The sequence below is a fragment of the Leiobunum rupestre genome, chromosome 1, assembly GCF_980474605.1.
Source record: "Leiobunum rupestre chromosome 1, qqLeiRupe1.1.hap1, whole genome shotgun sequence".
NCBI lineage: Eukaryota > Metazoa > Arthropoda > Arachnida > Opiliones > Sclerosomatidae > Leiobunum > Leiobunum rupestre.
The window spans coordinates 14,850,744-14,865,020 of NC_143384.1; the positions used below are offsets into that span (position 1 = coordinate 14,850,744).

The 14,277-nt window shown below is 33.6% G+C and overlaps 1 protein-coding gene across 4 annotated transcripts in view; it reads right to left on the reverse strand.

The window, feature by feature from the left end:
• The window catches only part of LOC149961158 (uncharacterized), a 32,268-nt gene extending 18,557 nt beyond the window's left edge, over positions 1–13,711 (reverse strand). Inside the window, exons 1-3 of one of the 4 annotated variants that reach the window (XM_090175226.1) lie at positions 13,187–13,711; positions 2,986–3,150; positions 940–1,067 (exon numbers count right to left, since the gene is read on the reverse strand). In XM_090175226.1, the coding sequence (XP_090031352.1) occupies positions 940–1,067; positions 2,986–3,150; positions 13,187–13,427 (534 nt within the window). In that variant the 5' untranslated portion in view covers positions 13,428–13,711. Of the gene's footprint in view, positions 1–939; positions 1,068–1,365; positions 1,495–2,248; positions 2,726–2,985; positions 3,151–13,186 lie in introns of those variants that run through there. The other 3 variants (XM_090175235.1, XM_090175244.1, XM_090175249.1) reach the window with 3 other exon arrangements.
• Positions 13,712–14,277: the final 566 nt, after the last annotated feature.

A 14,277-nucleotide genomic window follows, 5' to 3' on the forward strand; every position in this document is an offset into this window, starting at 1 on the left:
CCTCCAGACGTTCTTATGGAAAGAGGAAACTGAAGAACTTAAGGGGAAAAAACCCTTCTAACCAGTGAGGAGAGAACTTGGAAACTCACATCGGAAGTTGTTGCGAGTTTTCACCCAGTGCCTCCTAGGAGCAACAAACCCAAGGAGAACGCGGCTAGAATTTAAACACGCTAACGAAGGGTTGTGTACAAATTTCATTAGATGAGCCTTTACACTGAACGTTTGATAGAAAGGGGGAAGACAATTTCCGAATTTTCCCCTTCTGACGATAGCAGGCGCTAAAGCATCTAACCAATAACAACTGTACACAAGAAAATGCACGACTTGTGTACCTCGTAAAAAATCCTGGATCCGCCTTTGTTCTTAAAATAGCCGCCATGACTTTTTGCACATAACAGATCACGAGGCGAAACAACACAAGATCCTGTTTGGTAAATTTCTACGTCACTACCATGGGCGTCTTAATGTCATGGCCGACATAAACGCGTTACCGAGGCAACGAAAGAAGGCTACACCCACGAGCCAAATATTTTAATAATTATCATCCGACGAGAATCTCCGGCGATTTCTCGGTTTAAACAGCGAACAAAATTACTCGCAACTCTTTAAAAAATTCTCAATTTACTACAATGTTTGTTTATCAATATAATATTGGTATGAACTTTTTCATAATGTAACTTATTTTTGTTCAATCGAAAAGATTTTTATTATAATTTACCGCTAAGCCTCGGTTTTTGGCAACAGAACGCGTTAAATACGGGAGACTAGGACGGCGCATGCTACGTTGCAAATATACGGAAATTACGTAAGCGTTGTAAATCTCGACCAATCGGGGCTAATACACTAGGTTCGACGCACTGCCAACCACGACATCTATCGTACAATCGAGGTATTACACTATAGCCGCCACTTGCTTTACAATTCCGTTATCAGTAGTACCCTCTTTCTAAATTCAATGGGGATTCCACCAGGTAGTCGAGAGACCATTTGCATTGCGGCGCACCATTGCGAAAAACCACTGTCCCCCGGTAAAGGGTCTACGGAAAATTTCATTTTAGTGTCGACTCCTATAAAATAAAAATTAAATTAAATTAATCCCAGATTATCAGGAAATTACCATAGGTAACATAATATTATAAGTATGACAATTAACATTAATAATCACCAAACTGATTTTAGTTGTGGCACAATCAAGATTTAGTTCAGGACAGAGCCCCCTAGTGTCTTTAATAAGTCAAGGACGATAATATACTACTCAGTTCGGTTAAAAAGTCCAAGTCGGTTAAATTAGCGTTAAAACGATAGAAAGTGTCATACTTATTATAAACATTACGTTACTTATGATATTAGTCATAACGGGAATACCTCTGTTTCCATGGTAACTAATACCGAAATTTTTTAGAGCAGAATTAAATATATTATTCATTTTGTTGTTGTTCACGTATGTTTCGTACGCCGAACTTTAAATATTGGTTTACATCACACCGTAAGGATCTAGAACACAAATATTATCATTTCACCAACAACATCAGCTGCTAAACTCTCGGTAACTGATTATAGTTATTCCTCCCTTCAACTAACAAGAAAAAAAATGGTGTTCGTAGATATAATCGGAAAAAACGTATTTTCCATAAATCAATTCAGTTTTTCATATAAATAGAACACACGAGAAATAGAAAATCAATGAAATCTATAGATAGACTACTTATAATGATAGGGTTTAAGTGTTTTAAGATATTGGAATAAGGTTCAGTACTATTATATGCATTAACGTAAATTTTTTATTAATTGAAGGCAGATCCTGTACTTCATTGTTAATGTTTTAATTCCGTATTGAAAATTAAAGTAACTTTGCCACGCCCCCTTTATTAAATAACAGTGTCCCTTTAAGTATATTTTCCATAAAAGCTGTAAAGGTTACCATATTTAAACTACGCGCCATTTTATTAAAAACTATAAATAAAACACCCTATAAACAAAACGAATTACAAAATAAATACGACAATATATTTTAACACTTGAATGATTAAAAATTGGGCAAAATTTAGACTACATTTCAATTATATATTTCATAAACTGTATAAACTGAAACACGCTAGAGCTTCTCCCTAAAACAGTTGTATAGCTCCTTAATATCTACCAAACAATATCACATAAAAAACCCCAAAATAGTTGAAAATAATCTTCAATATATGGGCTCCAGGATATATTTAGACGAGAACAATATAATTTATCGATAATCTTTCACCTTCTGAGTCTCATACGAGCGACTTTAGAAAGCGACTGACTCGACGAGAGCAACGGCTAGTGTCGTTTCCCCGCGGCAGCTGTACAGCGGTACTTTGGCAAAGGCCCAATTTGTTGATAACAGATTTCTAGGGCTAGTATTTGAACAAATGAATGAATCTTACTGGAACTCGACGGTCCGTCAAGAGTAGCCGATATCCAAGATTAACATTGCGAAATTAGAATTATATTTAAAGATCTCGAACGGGTGGGAGATTACCACCGGGTCCTGAAATAAAGTTTCCCTCGATAGCAGCTGATGCCGTTCGACGCGACTAAAAAAAGTTTACGTTTTCCCGGACTGTGTTCGATCCTTCGGCTCTACTGAATCAACCCACGCTGAATGGCGCCTGCTCGCCACGCTACCACCTAGGATTGACGATTTGTCAGGCTTACAGCGTTGAAATCGCGTCGTTCATCGCGACAATTTATTGTGATAGCGGTTTCCCCGAATGTAAAACCCTAAGACTCGCCTAGCTTTTAGCAAATTTACAGTAGCGCCACCAGCGGGATTTTTGTCAACTAATCTTTTCCGCCCCCCCCCCGTGAAATTTTTCGCGTCTCCGCGTGCTATTTTCTCGGTCTATTCCTAGTTGATTTTTTAGACCATTTTTATACCAATGGAAGCAGCGAAAAAGTTGTAATGTTGGGGAACGCTCTTGGGTAGTTTGGAGTGTAGTTTTTTAACGTTGTACTTACGTCTTTTTGGGGACAAAGCTTGTAAAGAAGCCGTTATGATGTCGAATTTAAAATTTCGCCTTCGAAATATGCGGTCTCTGATTTTCAGCTGTAGCAACAGTACCGAGTTTAAGCGAGCAATTTGAGTGTCGAAAAATATCTTCATTTTGCGTAGCTCTTCCGTATCTATTATGTAAGAAAAAAAAGGCTTATTTCTATCTTTTTATACGTGTGGAAATTTGGATACTCTTCATTTTATTTGAGAACAAAATGTATCATACTCTTATAATATTTAAAATATTCCAGACAATTTTTGTAATTAAACGCCTCGTTAATTTGTTGGATGATAATTGAGTTTATACGTGACTGGGTTTCATAAAAATCATGGGTTTTTTACCCCCTTTTTCGCCATGTAGACGTTGATAATAGACGTATAAAAATCAATGGAAAGTGGATACCGAACTGATAAGGATAAGAGTAACGATGGGTGGTGCTGACCCACACTACACCGACGTGCTGCGTGTCGAACACTTCTACAGGCGTTAGTAGGTCAAAAATAGACTTCGATATTAGGCGGAATCCTTAGGAAATTCAGTCGAGAAATTGACAATACTCCAATCATAAGTAACATAATACTATAAGTATGACCATAAGTCAACAATATTGTTTCATAAGTTTGTCACTTTAGGGAATATTTTACTGAGAGCTAGTAACGGGGTGACGTCATCACAAGAAGAAAATATTCCCTAGTCCGAGGCTACGTGTGACGCAAAACGGCGACGAAGCCCGTTATGTAAAAATATTATACACTTATGGTATGACAAATAGCCTAGATTATCACCGAACTGATTATCACAGTTATTGTGCAATCCAAGTTTCGTTCAGCACAGAGCCCCCTAGTATCTAAAATATGCCCAGTGTCAAAAATAGATTCGGTTAGAAAATTAGCATTGAAACAATAGGAAGTGTCATACTTATGGTTATTATGTTAGTTATGCTCCAATTAATAAATGGATTGATTAATTAATATACAATGTTATTTTTTAAATCTCATAAGAGGCGTAACTTCTCAATATCAAAAAATGACATGCTCTCTACCTACAATATTTTAATGTTTAATCAAGAATGTATTTATTTATACTTAGGGAGAATGAATATGTCGAGATTATTTTTAGCGTTTCCCCAATTACACCCGTTGGGGCCCCCCGTATGCTCCACTGCTTTAATAAAATCTAATAATACTGCAATCTCATTGGTTCTTAAAAATTACGTTTTTCGACGCGATTAACGCTGCTGCGAGGACGCAAAAAATAAGACCGCCTTAAATTTCCAATATTCAGAAATGTAATTAAGGGGCGATGGGTGGTGCTGACGCACAGTACACTAGTGTGCTGCACGTGGAACACTTCTACGGGCAATAGTAGGTCAATAATAGACTTGGATGGGGGTGTTTAGTGAAATGCTTTTAGAAATTAGTAATAATAGGTGGCGCTGTCCCTCAGTACATTGGCGTGAAGACAAGGAGAGCATAAAAATTTCAGATTACATAGAGCCACGTAGTGGCTAACGTGAGAAGTTCATAAATTTATTAATTTTGGTCTTCAAAGCAGTAGATAAATAAAAGAGCGTTTGCTTGGCAGACGAAAATTCAGTGGTTTCAAACCTTCAATAAGTTTATCGCATTGAGTGCTAGGTGGCCCTAGGCAAAATGGAAACGATTTTATGGTACTTTAAAAAGCTCGGTATTGTAAACCATTTGCGTTAACTTATATTTTAACAGTCGCTACAAAAGTCAAGCAAGTCTAAATCCGCCATTTTGAGAAAATAAAAATTATTTTTATTTCTATAATAATAATAGTAATAATAATCTTATAATTGAAATGTACTAAAAAGAAGGCCAGTAACATTAAAAATTAAATTATTTATATTGTAAAAACAATTTATTTCGAATTTCTTTCAAAAGTCGAGTATCTCGACTTACTTGACCGTTGCTCACCAATTAAAGGACGACGTGTCCCACTAGTAGGTCAAAAATAGACCAAAAATTAAAATGATCATATCGAAAATGATCATATCAATATATAATTTAAAATTTAATTTATAGTCCAATTGTGGTAAATTCTATGGGGTACGATAAAATTAAAATATGTCGCGTACGACCGTTGACAATGAGGTCATAAAACTGTCAGAAATTTCCAGAGATCGAGAGAGATAATTAATGCAATGAAAACGCCTGCTTCCCCGCCTCTTACCAGTCGTCTAAAATATAAATAAGTGAAGGCTTAAAAAGGGAGTGTTGGTAAGGTTCTATTTTCATCAAACTCGCATTAGATCCAGTGCTCAAATAACTAGGGATTTGTTCCGGTTCTATGACCTAAGTAAATATATCCGCGAAAACAGAATGGAAATTTTTACTTCTAACGCCTTTAATCTTTTAGCCTTGGTTTGGTTTTCGCAGTTAATGCATGCCACAGCAAAGGCTCAATTTTACAAAACGTACCACGTGACTGTAATTCCCTTAAGGCAAAGTGAGACGGAGTTTGAAACGAAATTTTTCTAAGGATTCATTTTATTTTTTTTTGCACTTCGATGATTGCGTTAGTTTAAAAAAAAACTTACAAAACCTGTATGCCCACTCTGATATAATCACGGTTAAAATAGTTAAGTTGCGATTTAATTAGATTAAATCGTTATCAACTTTCATTAAAATCGTGATTGTTTTTGATTAAATTCTTATTAACTTTGATTAAGTTCTTATTAACTTTGATTAAATTCTTATTAACTTTGATTAAATTCTTATTAAATTTGATTAAATCGTTACTATCTTTAATTAAATAGTTATTAACTTTGATTAAATCGTTACTATCTTTGATTAAATCGTGATTAATTTTTATTAAATTGTGATTAATTTGTATTAAATTGTGATTAATTTGTATTAAATTGTGATTAATTTGTATTAAATTGTGATTAATTTGTATTAAATTGTGATTAATTTGTATTAAATTGTGCTTAATTTGTATTAAATTGTGATTAATTTGTATTAAATTGTGATTAATTTGTATTAAATTGTGATTAATTTGTATTAAATTGTGATTAATTTGTATTAAATCGTTATTTATTTGTATTAAATTGTGACTATCTTTTATTAAATCGTGATTAATTTGTATTAAATCTAGATTAATTTGTATTAAATCTAGATTAATTAGGATTTAAAACATGATTAACTTTGATTAAAACGTGATTAACTTGGATTAAATCTAGATTAACTTGGATTAAATCTAGATTAACTTGGATTAAATCTAGATTAACCTTGATTAAATCTAGATTAACCTTGATTAAATCTAGATAAACTTTGATTAAATCTAAATTAACATTGATTAAATCTAAATTAACATTGATTAAATCGTGATTAACTTGGATTAAATCGTGATTAACTTGGATTAAATCGTGATTAACTTGGATTAAATCGTGATTAACTTGGATTAAATCGTGATTAACTTGGATTAAATCGTGATTAACTTGGATTAAATCGTGATTAAATTTGATTAAATATAGATTAACTTGGATTAAATCGTTATTTATTTGTATTAAATTGTGACTATCTTTTATTAAATCGTGATTAATTTGTATTAAATCTAGATTAATTTGGATTTAAAACGTGATTAACTTTGATTAAAACGTGATTAACTTGGATTAAATCTAGATTAACTTGGATTAAATCTAGATTAACTTGGATTAAATCTAGATTAACTTGGATTAAATCTAGATTAACCTTGATTAAATCTAGATAAACTTTGATTAAATCTAAATTAACTTTGATTACATCTTGATTAACTTTGATTACATCTAGATTAACTTTGATTAAATCGTTATAAACGTTGATTAAATCGTTATAAACGTTGATTAAATATAGATTAACATTGGTTATATCGTTATTAATTTTGATTAAATCGTTATTAACTTTGATTAAATCGTTATTAGCTTTGATTAAATCGTTATTAACTTTGATTAAATCGTTATTAACTTTGATTAAATCGTTATTAAATTGGATTAACTCGTGATTAACTTTGATTAAATCTTTATTAAATTGGATTAACTCGTGATTAACTTTGATTAAATCGTTATTAATTAGGATTAAATTAAATCGTGATTAACCTTGACGAGACTAATTTAACTTAAATTAAGCGATTTAAATAGCTCAAATTTCGATTAAGATTAAAATGATTAACACATACGTCGTAGTTAAATTTAGATATTTAAATCTCAATACGAAAAATGCAACCCCAGATAGTGCTCTGGAATATTTAAATTTAGGTTCAGAGTTTCGCATCTCGGTTCGAATGAACCATAATCAGATAACGTTAATTATATTGAAATTCATTAATCTCTGTGAAAATGAGGGTGGCATGACCTCTCCAGGCCCGACTAATTACTTCCTTTTGTGTACACGATAACAAAAGAAAAACAATCTTATTTCTATTTGCTTTTATGTTGTTTTTTCGAGGATGTAAGTTCTTCATTCGTGGCAAAACCTGGTAAACGCCGGTTGTTTCATTGAGGGAATTTATTTTCGAAATAGGAATTTTTTTTGAGCAGCTACCGAGTAGATGGCGCCACTAACAAGGAGACGACCCGAGGTGATAATCACCGATTTTGTTCAAAGTCGGGTATAATGTACACCTCCATGACACTTGAAAAACCTGCGAAGGAAAAGTTGCGACGGGCTTTCGTTTTGCCATGGAAACCGAAAACGTTTTTGACAACATGATTTGGAATTATTTCCATTGAAAATAACGTGGGAATCTGAAGTATTTTAAGGGTCCCCCAATTGACCAAATTGCATTTAAACTTGATTAAATTAAATTTTTAAAATCAATTTAAATGTATTTTTAACGGTTTTGAAATTTTCGAAATTTTTCATTTTTTAAAAGGTTTCACAGGGTGGAGGGACCCTTAAAATCCTTCAGATTCCCATGCTATTTTCAATGAAAAAATCCCAAATCATGTTGTCAAAAACGTTTTCGGTTGCCATGGCAAAACGAAAGCCCGTCGCAACTTTTCCCTTGCCGGTTATTTAAGGTACATGGAGGTGTACACTATACCCGAGTTTGAACAAAATCGGTGATTATCACCTCGGGTCGTCTCCTTGTAAGTACTAGGAGGTCAAGCTATTTCCAATTGGAAAGCGGGTGAAGGTTATTGCCCTTTCTCCTTCTTTACTATTGGGCAATGGAAAAGCGTGACTTTTAACCGCTTTCGGATTGGTGGAAATAGCTTAACCCCCCTAGTACTTACAATGTTAGTGGCGCCATCTAATTTGGGGCTTCTATCTCACTTTTATTATTTTGATTAAAATTATTTATTTTGATAACCTAAGTGGTATTTAATGGTATATCTCATACAGCAATGTTTTTACGGGGTCAAAATTTTACCCGTGGGTATACCCAGGCATTGCAGCAAGAGAGAGGTGGGAAGATTGTAAATTATTACCGGGCAGACTGGGGGCCCGGCTTTTAATAAACGAGGTTTATCCCCTAACAAGTATTTTTATGTTTAGTATTTGGGGCTCAGAATTATGTTTTTTTTCCTCCCAGGCACGTGCCCACTCTAGTTGAATTTTATTAATTTAGTTAAAAAACGGCTTTCTTAAGGGGCCCGGAGTAATGTTTTTCGCAGGCCCGGGCCCGCTATCGTTGAATTTTCTTGAATTTAGTTTGAAAACGTCTTTCTTGGAGGGCCCGGAATCATGTTTTTTCCCAGGCCCGGGCCCGCTCTCGTTGAATTTTCTTGAACTTAGAAAACAGCTTTCTTAGGGACCCGGAATCATGGTTTTTCCAGGGCCCGGGCCCGTTCTCAATGAGTTTTCTAGAACTTAGTTAGAAAATGACATTCGTGGGGTCCCGTAATCATGGTTGTTCTGGGGCCCGGGCCCACTTTCGATGTATTATATTGAACTTAGTTAGATAACGGCATTCTTGGGGGCCCATAATCATGGTTGTTCTGGGGCCCGGGCTCGCTCTCGATGCATTATATTGAACTTAGTTAGAAAATGGCATTCTTGGGGGCCCGTAATCATGGTTGTTCTGGGGCCCGGGTACACTCTCGATGTATTATATTGAACTAATTTAGAAAACGGCATTCTTGGGGGCCCGTAATCATGGTTTTTCTGGGGCCCGGGCCCGCCCTCGATGCATTATATTGAACTTAGAAAATGGCATTCTTGGGGGCCCGTAATCATGGTTGTTCTGGGGCCCGGGTACACTCTCGATGTATTATATTGAACTTGGTTAGAAAACGGCTTTCTAGGGGGGTTTGGAGCACGCTCGTTTAATTTAGTAGTAACTAAGAAATTTTCGAAATTGGCGTTTACCACGTTTTGCCTTCGGATAGCCCAACGGTGAGGAACATACGGGGTAAAGATTTTTTCGCCTTGTTTAGCTAAGAAATGAAGAAAAAACCTTTTCTTCCGACCCCTACCCATTTAATCACCCCCCTTTTTAAATGTTATGAGCAGAAGTACCCGTACCTGCTGCTAAATTAATTTAGCGATAAAATTAATCAATCTCTTCTATTTGATTGGTTTAAAAAACATATGCGGGTCGCGTTTAATTAATTTCTAACATTTTGGGCTGTTTTTTCCATAAATTATAAGCATTAATGTATTTATTTACACTTGAGGAGGAGACAAGTTTGAGACGAAAAGTGCGCATCATGGTCGAATTTTCCTACGGCTGGAGAGAGAGTAAATGAAAAACGTCACATGTTTGTGCTTCAGAGGCAATTTAGGGAACCAATGAGATGCCCGGCTGATTTGATTGACATTCAAAGGGAGGAGCCTAATGTTAGAGCGTGAAGGGTATCGGGAACAACGCTAAGAATCGTCATTATTTTCTAATTAGAATTAAGTATGCATTCTTGTTACGAATGAACCCACACATATTTAGTGCTCGGATTTCGATTAATTTTTATCCATGAATAAAATAAGCTCGGCTATATTATATTTAAATAATATTTATTTAAATAACCAATAGTTGAATAAAAATTGTAAAATGTTTAAATAATCGAAAGTGAATAAGCCTATTATTTAAATAAAACAATCAATTATTTAAGTAAATGCCACTTTTATTCAAATAAATGCTTGGTTGCGTAAAAAAACATAATTAAATAAGTTAAAATGATATTCTTTTTACCAACGTTTTTTAAATAAATCGGAAAATTTGTGGATAATGAATAAACAATTCCGAGCACTACACATATTCAAGGTTTCGTGCGTATAATTAAATACATATTATTCTACAGTAATACGTATTGTTCACTGATACCATAAGTAACATAATAATAATAAGTATAAATAAAAACATGTATAAATGAAAAACACTGGATACATAATAAAATCATTTTATTAAAAATAATAAAAAGCTTTGAAGTTCTACTTCCAAGGACGATAACACGCTGCTCAGTTCGAGTGCCAGTCCAATTCGGAGCTTAGCGAGAATGTCAGTGTCGAAAAAGGTTCGGTCAGGAAATTAGCATTAAAATAATTGATCGATTTCCAAAAGACGTTTTTGCGCGTGACAGTACCTTTACATTGTGAGATATAGCAGGCATATTTACCTGCTTTATACCCTAACAAAGCGGCGTATTTTAACTTGCAAAATGAATTTTAAGATCCACCAATAAGAAGTGTCATACCATAAGTGTATAATATTTTTACATAAGTGTGACACTTCCTATTCTTCACATGTAAAAGTTTTACTAAGAGCTATTCACAAGACAGACTGCATTACGGGCTTTGTCGCCGTTTTGCGTCCGCTTGCTAACGCGTCACACGTAGCCTTTGACAGCGCCTCGCTTGGGGGAGATTTTAGTCTGGTGATGACGTCGCTCCGTTACTAGCTCCCAGTAAAATGTACCCAAAGTGACAAACTTATGGAATAAGAAATTATCCATTATTTATTTTTATTCATAACCGACAATTATCCAAAAAATATCAGAAAAAAAAACATTATTTTTGCATGTTAAATCGTTGTTTATTCGTATAAAATGTTCATAAATAAACAGTTAACCAATTTTTTTATGATTAAGCGAAATTTTGCCGGTTAATTTATTTGCTCCGCCGATCTCTACTTATGGTCATACTTATGGAATTATGTTACTTCTGCTGATACTATAACCGATTTAAATAAATTTCATCGCATCTTTTCTCGTGCTAGAATTTGATTGGACAGATCTACTTTAATAAAGTTAAAGATAATTTACTTTAACTTTTAGTATATTTTATTCTCCACCACTTTCCGTTAAGAGTTTTGAAATTTTCAAAGATTAGGCTTAGCTTCTCTTTTCCGGTCTAGTTAGTCGCGTGTCAGATTCCCTGCGCTGTACCACGGCCAACTTGAACACTCGCGCAATGTCAAAGTTGGCCGTGGCTGTACTGATTAGGGCAAAATAGGGCCAAACCGTTTTACTGTTAGTTACTATTTAATTCGTTTTCAACTGGAAGATCTTTGTGGTCCGATTAAATCGTATGTTTTATCATTACTTTAAATTTGTTTATGGTTTAGATTTTCATTAGGGAATTTTCTACCTTTTCGCGTTTTTTAGCAGTTTTCACTTAAAATTTGAGTCGAATTTTTCCAATTATGTGGCCTTTTAGTATAAATTATGGTTTAAAATCAAGTCTAAAGTTTTTTTAACAAACATATTCACGAAAGTCCGATATTTCGCCAATTTGAAATTTGTATGCGTGGGATTTTTGAATGAGTCTCTTTGATCTCAAAGGATAATCCTGCGCAAAGGGTGTTTTTTTTAAGGGAATCATCTACCTGCGAATATGAAACGGCTGAATTTCTCTTTTTCCGTATTGAAATTATTTTTATCATTACAAATTCGACCTACGCATGTATTCTTTTTCTCTATAGATGTATAACTCTATTTCTTTTAAATCTATTCAATTAAGTTTTAAAATTTACTCAATAAACGTTTAAAATCTGCTCAATAAAGTTTTGAAATCTACTAAATAAAGTTTCAATAAGGTTTTAAAATCTACTAAATAAAGTTTCAATAAGGTTTTAAAATCAACTAAATAAAGTTTCAATAAGGTTTTAAAATCTACTAAATAAAGTTTCAATAAGGTTTTAAAATCTACTCTATAAGGTTTTAAAATCTACTCAATAAATATTTAAAATCTATTCAATAAGGTTTTAAAATCTATTCAATGAGGTTTTAAAATCTACTAAATAAAGTTTCAATAAGGTTTTAAAATCTACTCTATAAGGTTTTAAAATCTACTCAATAAATATTTAAAATCTATTCAATAAAGTTTTAAAATCTACTCAATAAATATTTAAAATCTATTCAATAAAGTTTTAAAATCTACTCAATAAATATTTAAAATCTATTCAATAATTAAGGTTTTAAAATCTATTCAATAAGGTTTTAAAATCTATTCAATAAGGTTTTAAAATCTATTCAATAAAGTTTTAAAATCTACTCAATAAATATTTAAAATCTTCTCAATAAATATTTAAAATCTATTCAATAATTAAGGTTTTAAAATCTATTCAATAAGGTTTTAAAATCTATTCAACAAGGTTTTAAAATCTATTCAATAAGGTTTTAAAATCTATTCAATAAGGTTTTAAAATCTACTCAATAAATATTTAAAATCTGATCAATAGATATTTAAAATCTGTTTAATAAATATCTAAAATCTGGTCAGTTTATATTTAAAATCTGGTCAGTTAATATTTAAAATCTGGTCAGTTAATATTTAAAATCTAATCAATATATTTTTAAAACATACTTAATAAAATTTTTTAAATCTACTCGATAAATACTCAAAATCTACTCAATAAATATTCAAAATCTACTCGATAAATACTCAAAATCTACTAAATATATACTCAAAATCTACTCGATAAATACTCAAAATCTACTCGATAAATACTCAAAATCTACTCGATAAATACTCAAAATCTACTCGATAAATACTCAAAATCTACTCGATAAATACTCAAAATCTACTCGATAAATACCCAAAATCTACTAAATAAATTCTCAAAATCTACTCGATAAATACCCAAAATCTACTAAATAAATTCTCAAAATCTACTCAATATTTTTTCAATCTACACAATACTAATATAGATTTAGGTTGTAGCGTTAAAACGCATAACGTCAATGGATGTTGAAACGAGTATTAAAACGAGAAAATTATATTTACCTTTAGCAATCAAAGTTTGCCTCGTGTACGTAGTTCTCTGTACCAGATCTGGCAAACAGCTGGTCAAACTCAAAACCAATTCCCCAGCCGAAGAATTTCCAGTGTCGCTATCGCAACAACTGTACCTGCGATTCAAACTCACTTGAATGTCCGCCAACAGTCCATCCAAAGTGTTTCTCCTATTGAAAGGTCGTTTGACCATGTTGCCACCTTGTCGCGCTATCGTAACCGCCGAAGTCATGTTATTACTTTAACCACACGTCGGAGAACATCGTTACGATGTCTTCAAAGTAACACCTTGTACTGCACGGGTCGAGATAAGCGGCTGGATAATCTAGTTTTAAACTGATAAACCTCCTAGTTTTTTCTTCGCCTTTCAAGATGTTCTTTCACTGATAGCTTAGGCAAATAAGAAGACTGGCGAATCCCGTTGTTATTAGTGTTGTTTTGGTTCGCATACAGTTGATACGAATGCGGAGCTTGGGTTGGATAGCAGGTGTTGAGTTTGATTATCAGACTGACTGCAGTGCTATACGAACTTCGCCACGTAGATTGCTCGGTAGGCGTACTTTTAAATTTGTAGCGCTACAAACTGACTATAGGAGGGGGGGGGGGTAGGAAAACAGATTTTATATGCGTACATTTCGCGTGTACGTCTATAGCTTTCATTCAACCATATGTAACATAATAACCCGTAAGTGTGCCTCATTTTCTTTAATGAGGTCTTGTTCGCGAGATATGACGTAAAGTACGTCACTTCCGGCTCCGTGACGAAAAACGCGTCATTAACTTTGTAGATGGGAAAGTGAAGCTGATTACGAAAACGGGAGTTTCTGGATTTTACAATCTAGCATTTCTAACTGGTGCAATCACGAGATTTGGTTTCCATGGTAACCAATTTTTCAATAGCGCCAGGATTGGAGGATCTTAAAACTCAGTTTGCACGTGAAAATACGCCGCCATGTTAGGGTATAAAAGCGGGTAAATAAGCCTGCTATACCTCACAATGTAAAGGTACTGTCACGCGCAAAAACTTCATTTTGAAATCGGTCAATTGTAATAATTTACTAATTTTGGTTCCACTTATTGTG